At 42.3% G+C, this 26942-nt stretch overlaps 1 protein-coding gene across 1 annotated transcript in view; it reads right to left on the bottom strand.

Annotated features, from left to right (window-relative positions):
• Positions 1-2037: 2037 nt before the first annotated feature.
• GNAQ (G protein subunit alpha q) overlaps positions 2038-26942 on the bottom strand; it is a 290925-nt gene continuing 266020 nt past the window's right edge. The window contains exons 6-7 of the mRNA XM_032634848.1: positions 13307-13460; positions 2038-7309 (exon numbers count right to left, since the gene is read on the bottom strand). Of these exons, the coding sequence (XP_032490739.1) occupies positions 7119-7309; positions 13307-13460 (345 nt within the window). The 3' untranslated portion in view covers positions 2038-7118. The remainder of the gene's footprint in view (positions 7310-13306; positions 13461-26942) is intronic.

Here is a 26942-nt window from a genome sequence, read left to right as displayed (position 1 = left end):
GCCTGTCTCAATGGGACAGGCATATAGTCCTCTAAGCTGCAGAACTCCTCCTCCAAGGCCACCGAGGGCCGAAGCAGTGCGGTGGAAGGGCCCGGAAGGGCCGCTGAGGGAACCCCATCGGCTCTTTGCTACTATGGTTTGGTTTAATTACCCTCTTAAAGAGGCAAGTTGCCTATCTTACCCACAGGCTTTTGGGACAGAAAAATATCTGGCCTTTGCATTCTTGACGAAAACAGAGAGAGCCTCAACCCAGATCATATTTAAAGTCTTGAGGCATGAGAATTCAAAAAGAATCTTTTCAGAATTCCCTGTATATCTTAGATTTTAAAGAGACCCGCATTTTACAACCAAGGCCTTGTTTCGCAGGGACCTAAGGGAGGCTCCCTTAAAACAGACTGAGTTCTGTGCCTCCTAATAGCTGGAACTGTATTTAATTAGCCGTGGCAATGAAACAAAGCAACAATGGTAACACACAGATAACTTAGAACAAAATGTACCAACCAGAAACCCACCCTCAACCACTGCCTTCCACTGTCCAACCCTGATCAACATTTCAGTAAAGGCTTTAAATATGAAGTAGCTGATGAACATGGAAATGACTCAGAATTAGACTAGAGAAAAACAAGACACCGGCTGGTGACGATTAGAAGTTGCTCTGTACGCACTCTCACACGGACTACTGTTGTTCCTTGGCATCAAGTTCTCCCCCCACCTCTTTGCTGTGGTCTAACTGGTTTCTCAAGAGGCAGCATGCCGGCTGTCACATCCTAAGAGAAAAAATGGGAGGAGACAGGGAAGATGAAGAGAAAGGTAGAGCAGCTTTCAGACCAGCTACTCTTTTATTGCTCCCAGAACAGGACAGAAAAAAATCAGACTAGGCAGGCTTGACCTGTGAGTTGAAAGATCAAGTTAAAATACGTGGCTCAAATAACGTTCACCAAGTTCCTGTCTTTTTCTGTGGGCGGGGGTCTTCAAGATGATGACGCAGATGGACCAAGGTCAGGTCCTGGTGGGGTCAGGCCCCAGCAAGAAGGCCACAGAGTGAGGAGCACTAGAGGGCTGCTTAACACCCCGGTTCCTCGGCAGAGAGGCTGTGGGAACTGTCACTCCAGGCCCGTACTAATGACAGTCCCCAGGCACACCATTCCCCTCACAGGAAGATCCAGAGAGAAGGGACACCACCTACTGGAAAGGGTCTCTAAAACGTGCAAGGATAGGACAGCCTTAAAACTAAGGCTTTTAAGTAAAAATGACACTTTCTTCTCTAAAGTCAATGGACGCAACAGTATTCTGCAAGACACAAAATTCCCTAAGCAAGGGCTGGGCTACCAAGTAAAAGACCTGATCACAAGTAGCAGGAACAGGTCTTGCTTCTGTTACGGTTTCAGGTCCCTATACGTAAGCACCGATTTTCTGGAGAAGCGCTTGCTGCCATCACCCCAACTTCACAAAATTGCTAGAAAAAGAAAAGCTAGTTTTTAGCTGATCTCAAAAGCCTCGATGTTACGTTTCTAAAAATCACAGACTTAAAGGACACCTACCCCAGGTCCTTTTTCCCACGTGGAGTGGACCTTTCATTCCCAGGGCTGAGACAAGAAACTCTAATGAAACCCTCTGCCTGTGAGGCCCCGTGTTCTTTCTCTGAGGAGATGGCCTCAGGGTGAAGACTGGGGCTTGTTGTAAGTCTTTATTGAGCAGCTATTTAAACTTGTTTTGACAGTTGCTTGCAACCTAAATTAGGGCAAGTATTTTTTTTAAAACAAATTTGATAAACACTATCGTATGAAAACTTCCACTAAAGAAGTCGGAAATTTCTGATTATATTCAGAAAGGAAAAGGGTTTTTTGTTTTTGTTTTTTTTTGGTGGTTTGTTTAAAAACTATTGAACCTACTTTGGGAAATGGATGTGCAGTATAAAGTGCTTTAAGGAAGGAAAGATTTATCCCAATACTCCTTATAATAAAAAATAGTCTTGGAGAGGCTTAGGCAACTTCAAGAGAAGGAAAACTCAAGAATGAAGAAAACTGTAGTACAAACTTATGGCCAAAAATACTGTATTTTTAACCAGCAAGATCATCGGGGCATTATTATACAACATTAGGTGTTTTTTTTGCAAAACTAGTTCCCATCCCCAAACAATAGACAATACATGCATTTGAATGACATTTTAAGAACAGTAAATATGATTCTTTTAAATACTGCAAGTTAAAAATGTTTTTCTGACAAAACTCCCTAAATACATAGGTCTAGTAAGGGTTTCCAGCATGATGACAGGTGAGGAATCCAGCAAGTTGCATTTAGAGAGTTCTTTGAGGAAAAGAAATCCACCAAAAACATGTGTTTCAGTCGAAGTAACCTGAACAAAGTTACATAGTAATTTTCCATCTTCCTTTTCTAAACTTAAAAATATTCTATTGAAGAATATCTTCTCCCTGTTGTTTTTCTGTCTACCAAAGCTTAAATGGAAGTCAGAATTCCTTTATCCAAGTGAGATCCAATTTTACCCAATAGATGTTTTCATAACATGTAAATGCCACTTACTATTGGGGTGGAATCATATGGGGAAATGGAGGATACATGATAAGGGAGGTAAGAAGGAAATTAATATTTGAGCACCTACTATGTGCTGGGTGTATATGCATACTTTGAACAGATGATTTTAGAAGCAACAGGGTTATTGAAGGGCACTGGTAGTTGGGAAGACAGCAGGAAATGGTTATTCTGTGAGAAAAACAAGTGGCAAGTTCAGACTGTGTACTAAGTATCTACGAAACAGCAGGTGTTTGGCTCCAAAAATCTCTAGCTAGTCATATACAACTAAGCCATTTCTTTTCCTAATTTTATGGAATCAAAATGAAATCCCAAAGACATAGTTACCAGGACAGATCTATTAACGCTACATATGCTGGAAATATGTAGAGATAGATAAACACAATGTTACTTACTAGTTTTAATTTTTGTGTGTGTTTCTAACCAAAGATAACCTTTGGAAGAAAACAGTATACCAAGCACACCTTATCTGTGTCAACTGAGATGTTGTCGATGACCAATTAAGTGGTTTTAAACCCTTATTTAATTTTAAGAAGAGCAGCAATATCGTTACAATATTTGGGTACACTTTATTTTTATATGGGTTAACATTCTGCTATATTTCATTTCATTCATTCTTTTTGAGAAACTGAAAACAAAGGGAAATTGAGGGTCACTTGATTATTTCCAACCAGTATCTGAGTCTTGCAGTATCTCATTAGGCAGCCCTTTCTTCCCATTATTTTTATATATATTTTTTGCAAATAATAGTCATTTTTGACCCCTATCCAGCATAAATAGCTTTTCACTGACTCCTAACTTAAGACAACTGAAGTTTACAATCATCTGGCAGAGTATAAATTTTAAAATTACCGTTCGTACACCTCGACAATCAAGATAGTCTGAAGTACAAAAAGTCAATTGTCCTTTAGCTGAATTACCTTTTTAAAATATTAGACCTGCTAGTTAATCTACAAAAAAATACAAGTTTCGGGTGTTCCTTAAATACCTTTTGTAGATGTCATCTGCTAGTAAACAACATATGCAGGTTTCTAGAAGATTTTTCCCCCCCAATCTATTCATGACATTCAACAGAGCTCTTTATATGAAAATGTATTTAAAAACGAACACTCTGAGGGGATTTACTTACTTTTGTTATTTCCCTTTGTTTCAGATATGAGGCACAAACTTCTGAATTTAAGCTCTGTAAGGCATAGTACAAACCTCCAATTTACAAATAAGGGATTCTCTGTGGGTTGGAACTGCCATGTCACGCAAAAAGGGAAAAATCATCTGTAAACTGGTACACTGCAATGTGTTAAGTGAGTCATGAAACGGCTGCTTGCCTTGGTCTGCTGAAGAAAGGTTTCTGTGTTTTGTGTTTTTGTTTTTCAATAAGACATGCCCAAGTCACCACAAAACTCGCCACAGGCCTCCGTTACTGTTACCGAGAGCATCACAAGAGGGGTCCAGCGGCACACGCTTAGAATGCTTGCAATCACAATAATAATAGAAAGCATGAGTAAACTTCGTTTTTATACAAAACTGAAAAGAATCCCTTCCCACCCCAGACCCTTCAGTAAAACCCCAAAGAAACAAAAAAGAAAATCCTTTAGCTTCGACTGACTAGTGTGGATACAATTCGGTTTCTATGCGTCACTGTAACTAGGGTGATCAATTTTTTCCTTTCTCAAGAGAAGGGATCTTGTCATGCACCCTAAGATGAACAGTGAGACCACAAACCGCAATTCTGCATAGCAATTCCATCCCGATTTCATAAAGACAAATATAACAATCTTTCCCTGTTTTGCTCAGCTTCTTTGAGCTTTGAGATCAGGTTTAATTGACTACATCTACTATAGCTCTATTAAATAGAATATCTTGATTCCCTAAAACTGTAACACTTATGACCTTGTGATGAGGTTTTCTCTATACACACTGTAGGCCTTCAAATGTTGTTGTTTATTTTTTTTTTTCTTTTTTTTTTTCTTTTGCTGCACCAAATTTAAGATCGCCCTTTCAGGCAAGCAGTGGTCGCTAGCTGTTAAAACATTTCCTTAGTGGATCACAATAGCTTCTAAAACTGCCTTTCTAATAAAGGCCATCAGAGAGGTAATACTAAACTGTGCATATTTGCCAAATAAGAATATGAATTGTATAAAAGCTCATATTCCAATCCTAGGTCAAATGGCAAAAGTTCTACAAAGTTGGTTTCCATGTTTGTATAAAAGCTCCAACTGATTTTTGCTATGAAATTACCTTTGGGTCTTAAGACCTTTGGGTCTTATAATCAGTATACCTCTACTCAGGAATGTGCAAATGATTTTATATAGCACGATGCTAGTACCGCTCCGTACGATAGTAAGGTTTTTTTTTTTCTTTTCTAAATGGAAAAAAAAATATCCCTAGTCAGAAATAAACTGACAAATTTACATTCTCCTCTCTTAAAAAAGTAAATAAAATAACATTATTCAAAATGTGAATTAGCTACAAGACACACAATACAATTACATAGATACATATCAATACAGCACATTCAATCTGCCAAAAAATTAATGATTACAAAGCCAGTATGGATGATGCGATATCAAGGGAGAGATGTATGTACAATGATTAGAGCATTCGTAATTGCACTAGACCTACAGGCAGTCTGTTTCTTAATTAAATTACAGGTGCTTTCTGAATAAGGAGAAAAAAAAAAAAAACAAGTAACCTGTGTAGTTTGAGGCTGGGAGAGTAAAGAATGGGAACATCCCATGACTACTTAGTAACTCTGGTACTCATCTGATAAGCCATTGATTTTCTCCCTCTCCTTTACTGTTCCAAAAGAGTGACGTATATGAAAGTTTAGACTCGTGCCAAATAGTATTGTAGTTAAACTGAGACCAGCATCATGGCCTAATTCTAACTTCCCAGCAGGTTTAAAACAGTCATGACTTATGTTCTTAAATTATATTTCAACTCAAACTGCTTGACAGAAGCTCATCAATACATGTGCTGTGTTTTTTGCATTGGTTGAAAAATTGCACATATAGAATTCCAGACCTCTCTCCTACTATGTTCATTTATATAAATACATGTTCTATAGAACAGAGAGGTTACTTTTGAGTTTCGGTCCACAAATCTTCCTTAAGTTCAACTCAGCCAGTCACCAGTTTAAGATCCCAAAGATGGTAAACGAGCAGTAACTTCAGATTCTGCAAATTAAAGGTGTCAGAATGATACTATCAACCAATGTTTTTGGCAGACCTACTTGACCTTAAAGAACACAAAGAGAGTAAAACTGGCTTCAAATGAAGAGAGAAAAGCAGATTTCATGGGGTATCACACAGGACAGCTTTTCCACATTGTCGATTTAGATGCTCAACATGGAATGTGGACACAAAACAATGATTTTAAGGGCAAAGAAAAGGATGGACTATGAGAGTCAAGTTGACAGTGACCAACTGTTTGGCAACTGGTATTTCAGGTTCATTCACAGCCAAACATTTTAGCCTTCACAGTCTTACTCTCTTACACTTTAAGATACTGGCTTTTAAGTTCTTACTAAAAAAATTTTTTTAAAAGCCAGCTTTGGCAACACATACCCATTAATAAAAGTCATTTTAAAAACTGTGGCCCAAACACTAAGAAAAAAAAAAAAGGGAGGAAAAGTTTGAACTGAAGGAAAAAAAAATTAAGAGCAACCTATGAAAAGGATCTGGGTAGCAGCCATTGGAATAATGTAGTGTCTCTTGGCATATATTTTTTGGCATCTGCAGTTTGAAGAAAGCAAGGTGAAAAAAAAAAGGGAAGGAAAGGAGGAAGGACAATGGCACATGGCATTTCAAAAGGACGGACTTCTGTGTGTCTTGGCCCTTGCCTTACTGACTTATGTACAGTTCACTGAGCAACCAAGCTATGGCTGAAGGTAGAAATCCAAAAAAAAAAAAGACACTTAACCGTTAGATGGGCATCCACTGTCCCAGCCCAAAGTGAGGCAAAACAATGTATTTATATAAAAAAACCTCTACATGTATATCCACAGCAATACATTTAAAACCACAGTATTAATACTTATAATCCTTCAGTAAAAACTACAAACTGTTAAATTAAGCTGATGTTGATGGCTTAAATTGAATGACACTTGTCCTGACTGTATCAGTTGAGAGAAAAACTTGACCAAGAATGGAACTAGGATAAAGGCCATTGTAATGTGGGAAAAATCAGGAGGAAGGGATGGGTTAGGAAAAGGAAAATAAATCAGCTTCATTTTGCTCAATAGAAAAGAAGAGGGGGGAGAGAGAGAGAGGAAGAAACAGCTCTTTGTGAGTGTATGACTGAGAATTTAAAATACATTGAGTCACAAGGTTTTGCCTAAAAAAAAAGAGAGGAAATGTGCTGGGACTGTACTTCAGCATCCTGTTTTTCCTCTGAATAGTTTAAATAAAATCATAATATTTACTACGAACTCTGTGGACACACTCACACAGAGTCCAGGACGGCAATAAATTAGTATTATGCAAATTGCTTTCCACAGAAATACAGTCCCTCTTGTATAGCTTCAATAGCCCACCAGGGAAGGGAAGGGCAGTGTCAAGGAGGCACAATTAGACCAGATTGTACTCCTTCAGGTTCAATTGGAGGATGGTGTCTTTGACGGCGGCAAAGACAAAGCGGATGTTCTCGGTGTCTGTGGCGCATGTGAAATGGGAGTAGATAATTTTGTCACTGTCTGGATTCAGGTCCACGAACATCTTCAGGATGAATTCTCGAGCTGCCTGGGCATCTCGCTGGGGTCCTGTTGGCCAAGGGAGGAAAGGGACATTGGTCAGCTGATCTGTTAAGGCATTTGCTCAGTCAGTGGTTACTGACGCTCATAAAGACCTCTTCAGTGCAGACCGGATCTGTTACAAGCACCTTCCTCAACACTACTATGTGTAATTGCTCCCCTGTGTCACTTTACCTGCCCATCCATTCATCTCCATCCATCCACAGAATGTGATTAGGTGAAAACAGGCAGACAGCTTGAAGGGCAGGCTAAGTTTAGCTCTGATTCTTTGGGAGATAGGGAGCCACAGCAGAATCTTCAGTAGGGGTGTGATTAGTTTACTTCTGTTGGACTGAGTTAACTGAGCTGGTTTCAGCTGCATAATAAGCATGCGTACAACAAAACTGCCTCAGGCTCTCCTGTCAATCTGCCCCGTGTGTCTCCCCTCCCCCACTCCACGACGGATCATTTTACATTCTCCAGACTGAAATCTCTCTCAGAATACAAAACCTGTTCCTTAAGGTCTGGTCCATCTACAGCTGTCCTCTGTAGCCTCACTTCTGATGTTTCTGAGCAAACCACATTTATGAGAATTCAATTCACTACGGGTGATGATTTAAAAAGTTGGTTTACATTTTCTTACTTTTATCCAGGGTCTCTTATGTGCCAAGCACTGTCTTAGAAGGATTGTGGTACATTTACCAGGATATATGAAGAAGTTACTTAATAATTTTGCAACAGATTCTTAGATATGACACCAAAGTCACAGGCAACGAAAGAGAAAACAGATCAATTGGACTTCATCAAAATTAAGAACTTTTGTATATCAAAGGACGTCAAGAAAGTAAAGGGACAACCTACACACTCTGCTGTACAGCAGTCATTAACACAACATTGTAATTCAACTATACTTCAATAAGAAATAAAAAAAAAAAGAATGACCAAAAAGAAAAGACAACCTACAGAATGGGAGGAAATATTTGCAAATCACATATCTGCTAAGGGGGTAAATATCCAGAATATACCAAGAACTCCTACGATTCAACAACAAAAAGACAGCCTGATAAAAAGATGGGCAAAGGACTTGAATAAACATTTCTCTCAGGAAGATATATAAATGGCCAATAAGCACATGAAAAGATGCTCAACCTCATTAGGGAATACAAATCAAAATCGCAATAAGATACCACTTCACATCTACTAGAATGGCTATAATCAAATCAAGTGGAAAATAACAAGTGTCAGCAAGCATGTGGAGGAATCTGAACCGTTGTGCATTGTTGCTGAGAATGTAAAATGGAAAACAGTTTGATGATTCCCCAAAACTCTAAACACAGACTTACCACATGAGCCAGCAATTCCACTCCTAGGTATATACCCAAAAAGAACTGAAAGCAGGGACTGTAACAGATACTTGTACACCAATTTTCATTGCTGCATTATTCATAATAGCCAAAAGGTGGAAATAACCCAAGGATCCATCAACAGGAATGGATAAACAAAAGGTAGTATATACATACAATTAAATTCTGATAGATGCCACAACATGTATGAACCTTAAACACTTTATCAAGTAAAATAAGCCAGACACAAAATGACAGATATTGTACGATTCCACTTATATGAAGTACCTAGATTAGGCACATTTATAGAGACGGAAAGTAGATTAGAGGTTACCAGAGGCTAGGAGGAGGAGAAAAGGGGAGTTACTGCTTCATGATTACAGAATTTGTTTGGGGTGATGATAAAGTTGTGGGAATAGTGATGGCTGCAAAGCACTGTGAGTGTAATTATAATATCACTGAGTTGCATGCTTAAAATGGCAAATTTTACGTTACATATATTTTACCAGAATTAAAAAAATTAACATAACATACCAAAAAGCATTGAATTACACGCTTCAAATGGGTGGATTTTAAATGGTATATGAATTATATCTCAATAGAGCATAATACATCCTAATAAATATATTAATTTAAAACTTGTAAATTAAAAGCAACACTAAAGCACCACCACCACCTATCAAGGATTGAGCACCTTTCTCATATGAGTCTTTGTGGCACTATACATCTGCATTTCTCCCATTTTTTCTAGTTCTGTACCATGAAAGAAGGTCTTGCGCTATAACCTCCACTCTTCCTCTCTCAGAAGACCCTCTTGGGATCCATCCACAGCTTAGATTTCTTTCTGTCAGTATTGTCATCTACTGGTTGGGACAAAGAAATCTTTGAAATTTCTACCGAGGGCCTGCACATTCTAACAAAATGCACCGTGAGTTTCAGACAGCCAACCTGAAAACTTTTCAAACCAGTCTTTACTGCAAATAACTTTATATCCAGCATTGCTGGAAACTGGGAGAAAGAGCCACGAAAACGGATCATTCTCATTTGTACAATTTACAAAAGGAATGTTTGAATTTCTAATTTCAGAGCCCAGAATTAAAATTTTTGTCAATGATTAAGAAGGCTGGCATCATAATGAATTAAAAAGTTACACAATTAAAAATATGTAATATATATAATCACTTAATGTCCTAGCTTATTCAATGTACTTACTGTTAATAATTCCATAGCAGTAATAAAAATATTTAAAACCAGGACAAATAGATTGTAAGAACTGGTGCAGCCTCTCATTTTCCTAAAAGAACACTATCTTTCTGGCTTATGAATGAATTTTGTACTTATTCTTTTTTTTTTTTTTTTTTTTTTTTTTTTGTGGTACGCGGGCCTCTCACTGTTGTGGCCTCTCCCGTTGCGGAGCACAGGCTCCGGACGCGCAGGCTCAGCGGCCATGGCTCACGGGCACAGCCGCTCCGCGGCATGTGGGATCTTCCCGGACCGGGGCACGAACCCATGTCCCCTGCATCGGCAGGCGGACTCTCAACCACTGCGCCACCAGGGAAGCCCTGTACTTATTCTTTTTGAGAAAGAAAGGTCTACTTTTTCTTTTTCTAACTCTAAAGTGTATCAGAACAAGACTCAAGTTCACGGAAGAGCACCTGGAACCTGTTACGTTTTTAAGCATAATTTGCTATTTGAATAAACATAAACTACAAAGAAATCCTTTTAGTCATCATAGCAGTAACAGAATTCCATAGTCTCTATGGACAATTTTGCAATTCAAGTCCATGTAGACATGGTAATTTTCCTTCCCGAAGAGAAATACAGAAATGGCATTCATTACAATGAAGACCTTGTAAGTGCAGAAATGTGGAAGTGTGAAATTTAGAATACTATAAACATGTTTATGATAAAAATATCACTGCAGAGTGGGCCTAGAATTTTTTCTGTCTTAGCTCATCTTACAAGGGCTTGAAGTCTCCTGGAATGACAGCTGTGTTTGCTTTATGAATAACAACCAGTGTCTGTCTTTCTTTTTCCACGGCCAAGTTTCCTGTACGCGTTACGTGTATTACTGGGGGAGATGGACAGTAAAATACATCTTGGGATTTAAAGATATTCACGATGGGGCTTCCCTGGTGGCGCAGTGGTTGAGAGTCCGCCTGCCGCTGCGGGGGACGAGGATTCGTGCCGCGGAGTGGCTGGGCCCGTGAGCCACGGCCGCTGGGCCTGCGTGGCCGGAGCCTGTGCTCCGCGACGGGAGAGGCCACAACAGTGAGAGGCCCGCATACCGCGCAAAAAAAAAAAAGATATTCACAACGGGCACATGTTAGAAGGAAGATGCTCACACTCATAGTGATGGGATATCTGGGGAAATTATTGGCCAAAGGAGATGTGTAAAGAGATTAGGAAGACGCTGCACAGAGAGGGGAGAACAGTACTCCTAACACGTGTCGTACTGCAGGAAACCAACCCCGGTGTGCCGTGCCGTGCTGTGCGTGCTGCCGCCTCATGCACCATGAGCCTCGGTGGGTCTGCTCTGTAGGGCCGTGCTGCCTCTGTCCTCCCGTGTGCAAGCATATCATGAAAACATGCTAGCCTGTAGGCGGGTGCTGCGTCGGGAGGTTGGGGTCATATCCCATCCGTGGATTCTCACCAAGTTCTGAGAAAAACTACAAAGAGCCTCTCCTTCCAGGTGTGTGAGGCAAGCATGCGTGTTTGGGTGTAAGCCAGCTGCTTCGTGCCCATCTTATTCGGGCAGATCTCGTGTTTAAGGAGCCAGCCTGTTGCCGTGGGAGAGAACTAACCCAAAGTTACTTCCTTCCAGTTTCCTCAGGAGCACTGAGGACTCCGGGCTCCGGCGCTTGTGATGTGGTGGCAGGCGAGTGGCAAAGTAAAAGGAGGAAAAGAGAACACACTGTCTAGGCTGGCCAAGTATCGTTTTAAAGGAACCTCAAAGCACAAAGGAAAATGTACTTGGACAGAGGATGGGAACACACTGCTACCAAAAACAGTACTATCTCTAATACCTGACAACATCCCCACGTGGTAGAGTCAGCAACGCTCAGTCTTATATGTATCTGAGAAGGGAACTTCATTAAATATGTAACGTTCCCCTTCCAAGAGAAGCACCATACCAAACGCGTGTGTGATGAAAAGATGAATAAAACCCCATCCTCGATGTGTCTGTGTCTTCGTAGAAAGCTGTGAGGCCAAACTGAATATTAGTTTTGAAGCAATTACCATTCTGAGGGAGTCTGCTGAGCTGACATCCATGCCAGATACCCTTTGCTGATAATGTACTTTTAAAAAATAGCCCATTCTCTTACTGTTGCACCTCTATAATAGGTACTTTTGGGTTTGTGCTCTTCTCTGTGCCGGGCACTGTGCTAAGTAACTTACATATGTGATTCTATTCAATTCTCTTTCACTCATGAAGAAACTCAGTGGTTGAATAAACTTGTCCGAGGCACCACTGCTGGTAAGTGGCAGTGCTGGTTTTCTGTGACATTCAAAGCTTGTCCTCTTACCTGCTGTTCATCTAGATCTGGGTTTGGCAAACTTCTCTGTTAAAGGACCAGAGAGGAAATATTTTCGGCTTTGTGGGCCACTTGAGCTCTGTCACAACTACTCAGTTCTGCTGTTGTAGCATAAAAGTGGTCAGACAGTATATAAATGAATGGCTGTTTCAATAAAACTTGATTTATAAAAAGAGGTGGCAGGCCGTAGTTAGCCACTCCTAACCTAGACTTGAGCACGTATGGGGAGATGGGTGTGGACCGTGCATGTAAGTTCTTACAGGGCAGTGGCTGTGACTCTTTCACCTGTTTCAGAGTGGCTGGGTGTGGATGCATTTTGTTACCAATCAATCAACAAGTATTTCTCGGAAGGGGTTGGTTGTCATGCCCGGTCATCCAGGATTTCACAGTCTAGTTGAGGAGGCAAGATTTGTTTATAAGAAGGAAGAAAATAATGCGAAGTGCATACATATGAGTACTGAAGTGGGTGCTACAGACCCTAAGTGCTACAGGAAGAGCTTAAAGGATGGGTGCCATCCCTTAGGATGATGGGGCTTCATGGGGTCATGAAGCCCCCCAAAAGTAAATACTTGCTAAATATTCACCATGTGTCAGGCATCATGCTAAAATGTCACAGTATGTTATCTATTATAGTCTATAAAACATAAGTTTGGTCCTAAAGCCCAGAGCAACTAACTGACTTGATCACGGTTCTACAAATAGGAAATATCAGAACTGGGATTTGAATCTGGGTAGATCGACTTCAGACCATGGGCTCCTGACCACAACGTTCTGTTTTCTCTCTAGAGAGAGGCAGAGGCAGACTGTTACCAAATGAAAGGGAAATCAAGAGGGAGCTATAGTGGTTGACACACAATTAGTCAAAACTAGGGGATTGTTCCCTCCTTTGAACAGCAAAAGAAAACAACTTCTTATGTGCTTTGAAATATAGCTTTCAGCATTGTCAGGGTATGACACATTTCATTTCAGGTTGTCTTAAAAGACAGAACAAACAAGAATTGTACTCCATCAGTCACAGCGTGCAGGCTTGGGGGGGGCGGGGCAAAGGCAGTGACGGAGCACTGTCGTGTGTCGGCTCAGGCACTGGTCTCGGGAGGCGGGTGGAATGTGTCCCTAGCTACTGGGCGGGCGGAAGAGTGCTGACTTACCATCATATTCTGGGAAGTAGTCAACTAGGTGGGAATACATAATTTTCTCCTCTAGAAGGTCTTTCTTGTTTAAGAACAGAATAACTGAGGAGTTCTGGAACCAGGGATACGTGATAATTGTTCTAAAGAGTGCTTTGCTTTCCTCCATTCGGTTCTGAAAAAAATCATCAGAAAAACAACGCGTGAATTACATGATTGATTACTCAGTCTGTGAATTGTTTTGTAAGTCCAACCCGTCTTTGGTATGCATTCAGTTTCTGTGGCCCTGGGCTGGGCTGTAGCAGCTTTTATCAGGATTTACATGCAAAAGACTCAGCAGCTCTTTTCATGAGGCAAACTCTCAGGTTGACAAGCGGAAGAGAATAATAATAATAAACATCTGCTGAAATAACTCTTAAGGTTGAAAGAGAATCATCAAAGGCTTTAGAATCATGCATCTGGCACACTGTCACAAAAGTCCACCAAGCGTCACAAATGTCCACTAAGAATTATTCATTCATGGCCAAATGCTTAAGATCTGAATTAAGAACAAAGTACCAGGCTTCATTTTGCATTTCTTAAGCTATGTGTACTTGCGGCTTCACTATTAGTTCTATTTCATAACAATCAAAACAAAGTTACTTAGGGGTCTTCCCTGGTGGTGCAGTGGTTAAGAATCCGCCTGCCAATGCAGGGGACACGGGTTCGAGCCCTGGTCCGGGAAGATCCCACATGCCGCGGAGCAACTAAGCCTGTGCGCCACAACTACTGAGCCTGCGCTCTAGAGCCCGTGAGCCACAACTACTGAAGCCCACGTGCCACAACTACTGAAGCCCGTGTGCCCTAGAGCCCGTGCTCCGCAACAAGAGAAGCCACCGCAACGAGAAGCCCGCGCACTGCAACGGAGAGTAGCCCCTGCTCACCGCAACTAGAGAACGCCCCCGTGCAGCAACGAAGACCCAACACAGCCAAAAATAAATGCTCGCCGCAACTAGAGAAAGCCCGCGTGCAGCAACAAAGACCCAATGCAGCCAAAAATAAATAACAAACCCCCCCCACAAAGTTACTTAATTCTTTGCCCAAAGTGCATCTGTATTCTTAGAATTATTACTACTTACTTTACAAATATATATATTCCCTGATTAGAAAAACACATGGAAAAATATTTTTAGATCACACATTTCCCCTTTATCAGAACACACCTTCTCCCTAAGTTTCACTATAATTTTCATACAGAACCGTGGACATATACACAGTAATTACTTGGAGATACAAATGTAATATTTCTCACTACCTTCAGTGTTGGTGAGAAACTATTCTCACCTGAAACCATCATCAAGCCACCCTTGGTAACGAAACCTCAACGGATTCTCAAGGAATTAGCCTGGTCTTACAAACAAAGATACTAATCAAAGTTACTCTTGAGACTCACCAGCCAAAAGCTAGAGCGTCTCCTAGTTTAGCCCACATCTATTCACCAGCTTCCTTCTACAGACACACTTGCTTCTAAATCATTCCCATCCTCAGGTCATGGACAAAGGCAGCACATTTGGAGACTCCTCCTTTCCCTGGTGCACGGGCACACTTCTCCCAGGGAACACTCTCCAACCCCCTTAGTTCTACGTGTTATGACCAAGTCTGGGGCAATGGAAAAGCCTGCTGGGGATTGAGCCCACCTCCACTGCTACCAGGTGGGTCAGTGGTTTAAGCCAGAGCATCCTATTCTCCTGGTACGTGGGCTGATTCAGGGCTGGGCTCTGAATCCAGGCTCACGTCACTTGGAGTACTGCTTCCCTGGTTTATGGTCATCAGCATAGCCAAGCTGCTCAACCGGTGTAATTAACCCCAGGATTTTTGCTAAGAGCTCTGGAACAGAGAACCCTGCTTTCATCAAGAAAATGGAAGAGGCATTGTATAGCCTCGAGCTTCCAGCAACCATCTTGCAACAGGGAGAAAAAGAAACCAGGTTCTAACTTCTTGGTCAAACCATGAACTTGGTCAAGCCTGAACTTGGTTATGCCTCTGGATTTTTTGGTAACGAGCCAATTAAGTACCCTTTAGTTTTAAAGCTAGTTTGAACTGTATTTTTTCTGGTTCTTATTATATATAAAACGCTTCTCAGGGAAGGACAAGTATCATATGATATCACCTATATGCAGAACCTAAAAAAAAATGATGCAAACGAACTTATTTACAAAACAGAAACAGACTCACAGTCCTAGAGAACGAATTTACAGTTGGGGGGGGGGCGTGGGAGGAAGGGTGGGACGGAGGACAGATCGGGAGTTTGGGACTGACACGTACACAATGCTACATTTAAAATAGACAACCAACAAAGACCAAACGTATAGCACAGGGAACTCTGCTCAATACTCTGTAACAACCTAAACGGGAAAATAATTTGAAAAAGAATAGATACAGGTATATGTATAACTGAATGACTCTGCTGTACACCTGAAACTAACACAACATTGTTAATCAACTCTACACTAATATAAAATAAAAATTTTAAAAAAGTGCTTCTAAGTGATATACCTTGGATCCACCTCACTCTCAATTTCTAAAAGGAAATTGAATGAATGATGTTTGAAGGATGACCATGAAGACTAAGGCTCCAAGCTGCTAACAGGTCCTGCTCAGCTTTTGCCTTCCTGATGTAGCATGTGTCCTAAGTTTCACAGGGCAGCATTATGGAGGCCAAGTTCCCTCCTCTGCATTACCCTTTGACTGCTGTTCCAGGAACTCTCGGGGAAACTGAGCTCACCAAGCACAGCTTTCTAGATCCTGAATATGTCTTGCTCTTTTCTCATATAAAGTGTGCCGATTCAAATCGGGTTGAATAGGCCCACTTTTCAAAAGGAGATCTTTACCACATCTGGTAAAGTCGATCGCCACCAACTGAAACTGAGCAGGACCCTGTGGGGCTCCTGGGCATGGAAGCCCTTCTGTGTCCCCCATTTCTTGTTTGTAGGGAATAGGCTTCAGCCTCCATGACCCTCCCAGAGTTCTAAAGGGCAGGTTCAAACAGCTGCTAATTAGGGAAGGGAGGCGATGCAGAGACAAGGGAGGAGCAGTCAAGAAGCAATAGTGCAGCCTTGGGGCAGGTCCTGGTTCCTCCTCGTTTCAAGGGATACCCATAACAATATCTTTGAGCTCTTCTGCAGAACTAAAACCCCCAACAAGTGGAAGATGTTAACTACTTGATGAAGCATTCTTCACTCCAGAGAGAAGGTTGCAGTTTGAGAACCCTGAGAACCGGAGAAGCTCATCAGGAGACCACCTGAGGCCAGATTAAAGGAATGCAGGCCCTGCACACACCCCTGAAACACTGCTGCAGAACTCCTCACCAAATCCCCCTGGGTTGGGACACACAGTTTTGAGGGCACGAGCCTGCTGTGTCCCCCTTTGCCTGGCACAGCAATAAAGCTATTCTTTTCTACTTCAGTCAAAACGCTGTCTCTGAGATTTGATTCGGCACGGGTGCACAGAGACCAAGTTTTTGGCATCACAATCTCTTTGACCTTTACACTTTGCGCCTACCATTGCTTACGTAATTAAATACGGAAGAAATGTGGGACCAGTGGAGTGAAAGGTTACTTCATGGCTCAAGGGACAGTGTTCATTTTACTGTACACATTTACCTTTAACATAAATAACACGCATAGCCTTTAAACATAACATTTACCATCTACATGCCTTTTACTGGTTATCATTACCAGTGGTAGAATTTTAAGCCTGGAAACCATTTTCACTGAGAAACAATGTCTTTTAGCCTGAGATTTTATAGGATGAAAATTTTAGGACGGAAGGAAAGCAAAGGCTCTAATAAGAACTGAAAGAATTAAAGGATCTAAAGAAGGTTAATTAGATAGTGACATCCCTGATGTGAGAATTAACATTTTTTTCTTATTTACAGCTACAGAAATTCTACAAAGTCATACTGTGGTCTTCAGAGAAGCCTCCTCTAAAGGGCAGGTATGTACATCTTGGCCTCAACCAGGGAGCCTCCATCAGAAAGACTTATTGTAATTAGCACTCTGCAGAAGGGAAAGGGGCCCTATTGGGGGCTCTTCTAGACCCTGGGTGGAGACAGGGAAAGGGAGAGTGGTCTTGACCTTGAGTCAAAGCACAAGGAGGCGCCTGAAGTCGCTCTGATTAAGTTTCAAATCAGGACTGGAGCCCACAAGCTCCAGAGGGGGCCCTATTGGGAGGGGGTCTCATACCAGGACAACAGCCAGGACAGTGGACTGTGCCCAGCCCCGGGTCCCAGAGACGACTGTCCCTGGCTGCACTGGGCCACCGTGGAAGCATGCCCGCTTACTGGCCTGGTCCAATGCAAGCTTCGCTCGCGTTATGCAGTTTGGGGCTGCTCTAGGCTATTTTCCCACTTACCATGTGCTGTGTGGCCTGGGCCTGAGCTTCTCATTCAGGGCAAAGCTAAAGAGCAACAAGTCGGACCGCTGATCAGCAGCATCGGCACCGCTATGCCTTCAACCAGATCTACCGAACTCAATCTTACAGGGGGAGCCCCAGGAATCCACATTTTAACAAGCCCTCCAGGGAAGGGCTTCTGATATAGGTTTAACTTTGTGAAGCACTGTGCGCTGTAGGTGAGCTTCTCCAAATTAATGTGTGTTATGAAATCACCTGGGGACACGGGCTCTGACCCAGCTTGGGGTGGGACCCAGGAGCCTGCAGTTCTAACAAGCTCCCAAGTGAAGCTGACCTTGCTGACACACGGCACACGCTTGGAGGTGGAAGGTGCAGAAAGCGTGCTGAGCCAGGGACAACAACGAGACAGGCAATGCTCTGTCCCACATTCGTGATGAGAAGTTCTAGTCACACATCCAGCCCAGTGCCGGAGTCGTGTGATGAAAATACAACTCTGCTGGCTTCATGCTTTTTGTTTTTCCCAATTAGGATAAGATTCTTACTTTATGCTCTGTAGGTTGTTTTTCACACCACAGTGAGAATCCCTAATGCCTTTTTTCACCTGATCAAAACCCCCAGACTAAATCCTAAATGGACTAAATGAGATTTTCATGATGCCTTTACAAGGTGGTGGATTGTGCAGTGCAGGAGGCATAATCCACTTTGCTCAGTAAAAACTGAAATCTGTGAGGGAACGGTATGTCCCACAAGACTTGGTGACACTTGCTTTTTACTAATTCTGTAGGGCCTGGAGTTGCAAGTAAGAAAACAAAATAGCAACATGAGACACTGATTTTATCAGTCATATACATGAGGATTTGTTTACCTCTGGAGACAGGTTTAAAAGCCATCTAGGGGTGGTGGTGCTAATCTTACGCTCCTTCTCTTGGGGTTAAAACCAGTTGATGTTAGTAAAGGTTTTACTCTTCATCACAGGGCTCCTTGTTACCCAGGGGGGGCCTGCCTATGCCTGAGGCCCAAGGAGGCTCTGTCTTCTTATCAACCCCATCTGCCACTTCTCCCAGACTGAAAGCGTCGCTCCCAATGACGGGTTGCCCGACGCAGGTGAGAAAGCTGGAACAGAGGGAACAGAAATCCGTGGGACTGCCTAGTCTCCCCCCGCTCCACAGACATGGGAAGAGCAAAGGGCCGTGCTACCTGAGGACAGGCTACCAGTGAGTGGGCACCCAGTGGCCTGGGTGGTCTCCATGCAGTCACCCTGCCTCAAGAAAACGTGGCCACAGAAATGTCAGTCTTGGCCAGACCACATGTTTGGGTCCCCCTGAAATACATGTGTTGAAATCCTCACCCCCAATGTGATGGTTTTAAAAGGTGAGGCCATCAGGAGGTGGTTGGGATTAATGCCATGATAAAAGAGACCTCACCCCTTCTGCTATGTGAGGACACAACAAGGAGATGGCCATCGATGAACCAGGAAGCGGATGCTTACCAGACAATGAAACTGCCCAAGGCTTGATCTTGGACTTTCCAGCCTCCACAACTGTGCGAAATAAATGTCTTTTGTTTATAAGCCACCCCGTCTATGGTATTTTGTTATGGCAGCTCGAACAGACTAAGACGACACTGATCAGGTAAGTCACTCCTCGCGCGGGCTGGAACCAGTGAAAAGGTGGAGCACTAAACTCCACCCTGATCGCTGGCCTGGGAAGGAGGGGAGCCTACCTGTTCCCCACTTTGTAATCACGAGAAGAAGGGTGGGACCATTCGGTGTCTTCCCTCCCAGGATCATCAAAAAAGGCCCTCTTTAGGCCATCCCTGAGGGGTCTTACACCTCTAATCCTTAACATCTCAAATGGATTCTCAAGAGCTCATACAATTCCAACAGCAGAAAAACACAATTTCTGATTAAAAATTGGGCAGATGACTTGAATAGACATTTTTTCCAAAGAAGATCTACAGGTGGCCAATAGAAACTACATGAAAAGATGCTCAACATCACTAATCATCAGGGAAATGCAAATCAAAATCACTATATCACCTCACACCTATTAGAATGGCTATCATCAAAAAGCCAACAGATGGGGCTTCCCTGGTGGCGCAGTGGTTGAGAATCTGCCTGCCGATGCAGGGGACACGGGTTCTGAGCCCTGGTCTGGGAGGATCCCACATGCCACAGAGCAGCTGGGCCCGTGAGCCACAACTACTGAGCCTGCGCTCCGCAACAAGAGAGGCCGCGATAGTGAGAGCCCCGCGCAACGCGATGAAGAGTGGTCCCCGCTCGCTGCAACTAGAGAAAGCCCTCGCACAGAAACGAAGACCCGACGGCCAAAAATTAAATAGATAAATTTATAAAATGTCTGATGTATATTTAAAAAAAAAAATCAACAAATGAGTGTGGGCAAGGCTGTGGAGAAAAGGGAACCCCTTGTAGACAGTTGGTGGGAATGTAAATTGGTGCTGCCACTATGGAAAACAGTATGGAAATATCTCAAAAAATTAAAAACGGAACTACTATATGATCCAGCAATTCCACTTCTGGGTATCTCTCTGAAGGAAATAAAAACACTAAGTTGAAAAGACAGCTACATACCCATGTTCACTACAGCGTTATTTACACTAGCTAAGACATGGAAGCAACCTGTGTCCATCAGTGCATGAATGGATATAGAAAACCGACATTAAATATATATTATAATGTATAATATTACATGTAATGTAAAAAATATATATTTCTAATCTCTAGAAAATAATGGTTTATGCAAGCCCCCTGCTGCACATGAGTGACTTAATGCTTGCTGCAGGGTAAAGCCCCAAGTTCCTCAGTCTGGCATTTACAGCTTGGCACGGCCTGAGCTCAGTGCACATCTTCAATCTGACCCCTCACAAATGCTCCCTTTGCCACATTAAAGGACTCAATGTCACCACTATCACACAAGTGAGACCACTTTCCTGACCTGTAATGCTGTCCTCCGAATCCTTCAAGACCCAAATCGACCTGACTTCCCTCAAAACTCCTTCCTCGAGCCCCCCTGGACTGGCCCTTCCTCACACCCTCAGCACACGGTGTCCTAGCCTTTGTTTGCCCATCACTCAGCAGACATATGTGGAGGGTTTGTGAGATGCTGGGGATGACAGCGTGTTGGAGCAGGGCCTGTGTCCTGGAGGGCGGAAACAGACAGGAGGGTCAACATGTAGTTACAGGTCCACATATGGGCCCCTAAGAGTGGTTAAAAAAAGTCACACAAGAAGGAAAGGTGTGACTGGGGAAGGCTTCAAAGAAAGGCAATTCTGAGTTGACTCTTGACAGATAGAGGAGAGATTACAAGGAGGAAGGGAGAGCGAAAGCAAAAGAGAATTGAAACCCAGGACCCTCTGGAGTGAACTATGACGATTCTGTATAAAACAGTTCGTGGGCTCCTGATCTCTGCAACTTGGGCATCAAGTAAGAAAATTCTCCATTTTGAGAATGTGAAACAATTCCTCCTCGTTTGGATCTTACAGTGGGGGCTGGGAGGCACATACATGCCAAGTTCCATGAAGAACACATGGACTCCAGCCCCTGTCACTCTTGAAATATGCTGCCGGCTCTCAGTGCCTGCTTGTTGCCAGTACTGGCAGGTAGCAGAGTCCAACAGGAAACCCCATTAGACATCGCAACTGCAGCTCGCTGAGACACAATTATCTGCCTGGAGGTAAGAGGCCTCTGCTTTCCTCTTGGCTCACGTGCAAACCTCCCTCTTACCGAGGAAAAGGCCAGATCCCGTGGACATGGGCTCAAGACCGCAATAGGAAGCCCGCTTTCTTCAGGCTGTAACTTGTCCCAAGTCTCTGCATAAAAAATTACCAGTGGGCTTCAAGGGGCAATATTTCATGTCTATACCCTTTGTAACCCTGCTGCCATGGAGAGCTTGTTTGCTGTCTGCCAAGGTGGTACTTCCCTCCAGCAAAGTTGACATTAAACCAGAGATCTGAACATTCATTTTCATAACTTGCAACTCCTCATTATTTTGCCATTAAATACAAGTTCTCACATTTCTCTGCGAAGAATACAATTTAAACGAGACCTTTAATTCATTTCTATGATTCAAGTCACCCACTGCCTGTCTCTCCCTATTGTAATATTCCCCTTATCAATGCCTTGATAAACCACATTGATTTATATTCCCCGTAAGATCTAGAACGTAGCCTTTAAATGCAAAACTAGGCACTTAAGAAATAAACATGCAGACTGTTGAATCACCACTGAGGGCCTGATAGGATGTACCCCAGAGAAACTGGGATGCAGCTTTTCAGGGCTCAGAAATGTCCTTCAGTATCAGAGATGCAGACAGTCTGAGTGATCCACAAACTCACTAATTGACGCAGAAGTCGGTTGGGTGCCTATGATCCTTTGCTCATACTTTGTGTTCACAATTCTGTGATTCTGTGTTTCCTGAGTGTTCTAAAAAAGGCCAAGCAACACACTCGAATGAGTGAGGTCCAGATACACGGACATCGAGTGGTTACATGAGCATGTCTGTAAAGTAACAGATCGTTTAGCACAGGGGTCCCCAACCCCTGGGCTGCGGACCGGTGGCGGTCAGCGGCCTGTTAGGAACAGGGCCACACAGCAGGAGGTGAGCAGCGGGCAAGCCAGCGCAGCTTCACCTGTCGCTCCCCATTACTGCCTGAACCACCCCCGCCCCTCGCCCCCAAGTCCGTGGAAGAATTGTCTTCCAGGAAACCGGTCCCTGGTGCCAAAAAGGTTGGGGACCGCTGGTTTATTAGCAGAAGGGAAAAATACACGTTTTATCATGTCTTACAATATTTTAAATCCAGATCTTCAGTTACAGGTTAAGATATCTGCTGGCCACACAATCACTCGATTTTAACGCCTAGCTGCTTGTAGGGCTGCTTCTATATACTGCACAGGATGAAAAATGTGCAGCCGAGGTACCCTGCACCAGTTACCATTTTTATCAGCACCATTTCTGCTTCTGAAATTGATCAGGAAAGGAGATCATCAGGATATAGGATTTTATGCTTCAGGAATCTATTTTACTTATTTAATTTTTATTGGGGTATAATTGATTTACAATGTGTTAGTTTCAGGTGTACGGCAAAGTGAATCTGTTATACAAATACATATATCCACTCTTTTTCTAGATTCTTTTCCCATACAAGCCATTGCAGAGTATTGAGTAGAATTCCCTGTGCTGTGCAGTAGGTCCTTATTAGTTATCTATTTTACATATGGCTTCAGGAATTTTAAATGCCACTCTTCGCTTTTATTGCTACGACAAGCTTCACTATTTCTTCTCAGACATAACTTATCAAAGAATACCTCATAAATTACTATATTAAAGGTCATCATTTTAAAAGGGCAAGACTAGTTGACTTTTAATGTAACAATCCATGATAATGTGAAATTTGAATCAGTCATTATCATTTGTAGTTTACCAAACACTGAATACTTTGAAAAATTCACATCCTTAACAAGGACTTAGGAACACATTCTCTCAGGAATTTATTTCATTTACATATGTCAACTGAGTAAATAAATGGAACAACTGAAAAGACAGGAACTCCAAAGGCTTTATGAAAAAAACAATTTTGCAAGCCTGGTCTGCATATTTCTTTCCTTCCTCGGTTATTTAGTTAAAAGCTTGGTGTGTTTGACTTTGTATCTCCAGCAGGATCACACTGATGTGTGTCCTAGGTGACGTCAACACACATTCAAAACACATTCTGTGCTGAGCTCCTGTTATTGGGGGGAGATGGGAGTGGGAAGGGCCTGGGCTGTGAGCTCCGTCGGTTTGAAACATGGCTCTACTTCGAATACCCTTGTGACCTCGGGCAAGTGACTGCACCTCAGTTTCCTTCTATCTCTCAGGTTTTGGGAAGACAGAATGAGATGATGCATGCAAAGTGCTTAGCCATGACCCCGGCGCACAGTAGCTTTTTGATAGCAGCCGCTCTCAGACGTGGCAAAATTGCTATGTAAGAGCCTGCTGGTAAGGTGATCGCTTATCTCAAGTCTTTGGCCAAACTATAAATCCAGTAAAATCTTTCTATTCCCTGGAATTGCACAAAGTTAATCTATCCACGATTTCAAGTCCAGATACATTTGATTTATAAAAAACTGGAAAATCATCCAGGTTTCTGCCAAATGCTCACTTAGAGATGGTTTCTTCCTAAGATTCTCCATGTGTTAATAAGGGGGAGTATCTTGAAAATCTCGAAAAATGTTCAGTACTCATATACTTGGTCCACCCAAAATGACTGTTCTCTTGATCTTTGCACATCCCCTGCTCGACCAGTCCTTGCTTCCCCTACACCCTACTCACATAACTGATCTTCCCTCTTAATCACAGAGCCTAATCAGTAAATGCCTACATACCTGTCCCAGGCCCCAGCTGGTGACTGTTCTAATCTTTAGATCAGAACATCTCCACTATGATAGTTTACCAAAGGGGCCTCCAGAGCAGGACATACCCATCTGGTTTCCCTGGTAACCGATGAGCCAACCTGACGTCAATTCCCCCCTATAACTGGTAGCCTCCCTCTTCCCTTGGTAGAGAAGACGCTTCCCTGTTCTGCCTGCCGTCACGTTGGGGTGTCGCTCCAGGACCTTTGAGCTTCAGATGTGTAAGATCCCCCATCTATTAGACAGATCATCGATGTCTCTGTGGCTGACTCTGGGCTCTTTCTTTATCCTTGGGACTGGGCAAGTACAGGGCTTGCAGGCCTGCAGAGAGCAGCCCAACAACTCTCAACTCCAGAGCAAACCAAGAAAATAACTGATATAAGTGGAGCAGTTCGAATGAGAAATAATTAAGGACAGCTCCCTAGCCATCCCACTTCTGCTATCCAAATTAGACAACAGGAATAGAAATAATGATACTAAACTCAGCTGGACAGATATCATTTCCTCTATAATTTTCTTAGTCCTTGCAAATCTTTGCAAGTGATTATTTGAGATCGATTCTGGCATACTCTCCAGGCTTGAAGACAGCTCCTGAAGGTTTTAATATTATAATTTCTATGAACTGATGTATTCTACCCAAACAGGATGTTTAGAGAAGCAAAGGAATACAGCATATTTGCCTATTACCTCCTGTCTAAGGTTTCTAGCAGAGATGAGGTCACAGAGCAGGCAGGCCCTTGTGCAGTGAACTGGTGCAGAGCACAGCGTGTTGTAGGAGAGGAGTGGAGGAGGGAAAGAGGATGACAGAAAGAGACTGGAGGGACAGGGCAAGGAGAGGTGGTCACCCTAAGGCCAAGGACTGCCCAGAGACGAAACATGACAAATGATGTGGAAGCCCACAGTCCCAGAGCTTACTTCCTGGGACTTCCTTTAATATGTCCTAATATTTTAGTTCAGTCAAGTGACCAAGTAGCAACCTCCTTTCAAAGACTATTTTATAGCACATTGATCTTTCTAGTTACATTTACCCTATGCTCCATATCCTACTAATTGTATGCTTACATGCCAGTGAGCCAGAGTCTATCCTTAACTTACATACGTAAATTCCCTCTCTTTTCCCATAATGCTCCTCAATTACTGAGTTAGGATTCAGATAGTTAATGCCTTGAGTAGTCACACCACTGACTTTTCAATTCACTCACCTTTCCTGTACTCCATCCACACCTCAAACTGAAAAAGGATTCTGCAAACTGTACTAGAGCTGTTAGCAAGGAGCAAAGTGTGTGTGAATGTCAGCTTCTTTTGTTTCACTTGTCCACTTTCTGATTCTACAGTTGATGAATAGTGACTTGGCCAAATTGCTGGAAACTTCGGATAAAGGGAAATAGAAACAGGCTGCAGGGATGTAGAGGTAAAGGATTAAAACAAAAACAGGCATGGATGATACAACTGAGCTTGGAAACCCTGAGTAGCCTGAAAAGGTCCAAGGAAGGTTTGATTGATCTACACAAACCAATCACGTAAGCATCAGTACATCAGACTGAATCTGAGCAAATTCCTGTGTTACGCCAGTAAAGTCTAAGTCTGGGGAAAACAGGAGTGAAATGAAATAAATCAAGCAATTCAGTAAAACATCTCCTTTGTTGACTTAAATTTTTTTTATGGATGAGTCAAGTTTGGCCCAGAAACGTGTGGTTGCCTAATTCTTTGGCCAAGAGAATAGGTGTTGGATAAGAATTTGGTTTGCCTTGTGTCCAAAGAGATAAGCTCAAAGGATCTGTATGGACTGCACTTTTGAGCCCTGTTCAGTGGGGGTAACCCCTGACCTGACTCATCCTTGATCTCACACACACACTGAAGGTCTTGCCATTAACTCTTGGTTTCTAAGCCTTTCTTCTTCTACCCTCCAAAGACTGCAGAAGGATCATAGGTAAAAGATGATTGGTAGGTAAAAATGGAGAATTCAGACAGGGAATAAGTTTGGAATTGGAGCAGATAAACTGAACACTGACAAAAAATTTAAGGAGAAAGGAGATGTAACCTATTGACTTGAAAGTTTACTCATAAGGAATATATATTCTAAAAATAAGTCCCTTGTAAAATAAGCCTGGTACATTATATTCCTAAGGCTTTTTTTTTTTACATCTTTAAACAATAATAATTTGTCATATTATTAACAGGGTTTTTTGAATTTTTAGTCTTATTTTCAGGAACAATATATGATGAAACTTTTCAGACTGTGACGTATTTTTAGCTACATGAACGTTATGATTCATTTTATATAAAGTTTAATTATATTAATAACTAGCATTTGTTTAGTGTGTATATACACCAGACACTGTTCGAAGGACTTTAGTATGTAAAAGGAGTTGGCAAGCGTTTCTGTAAAGGACCAGATAGTAAATATTTTAGGGTTTGCAGGGCACACTGTCTCTGCTGTAACAACTTAACTGCCCATGTAGCAGGAAAGCATTTATAGACAATATATAAATGTATGAGTGTGCCTGGGTTCCCATAAAACCTTGTTTCAGATGCTGAAATTTAAATTTCATAATAATTTTCATGTGTCACAAAATATTATTATTTTGATTTTTTTCAACCATTTAAAAATGTAAAAACCAATCTTAGCTTGCAAGCTGTACACTAACAGATGGTGGGCTGGATTTGGCCTGAGGGTCACAGTCGGCTGACCCTTGGTGTAGAACAGTATTTAATTCTGACACCAACCCTAAGCAGAAGGCATTGCTGTGATTCCTATTTTCTAGGTGGGGAGACTGATAAAAAGCAAGTTAAAAGTAACAGACCTAGTATGTAGTTAAATAGCTATAATAACAATTTGAAACATCAGCAAATTTATAT

The sequence above is a fragment of the Phocoena sinus genome, chromosome 6 (assembly GCF_008692025.1).
Source record: "Phocoena sinus isolate mPhoSin1 chromosome 6, mPhoSin1.pri, whole genome shotgun sequence".
In the NCBI taxonomy this organism is placed as follows: domain Eukaryota; kingdom Metazoa; phylum Chordata; class Mammalia; order Artiodactyla; family Phocoenidae; genus Phocoena; species Phocoena sinus.
This window is presented reverse-complemented; position numbering and strand designations above follow the sequence as displayed.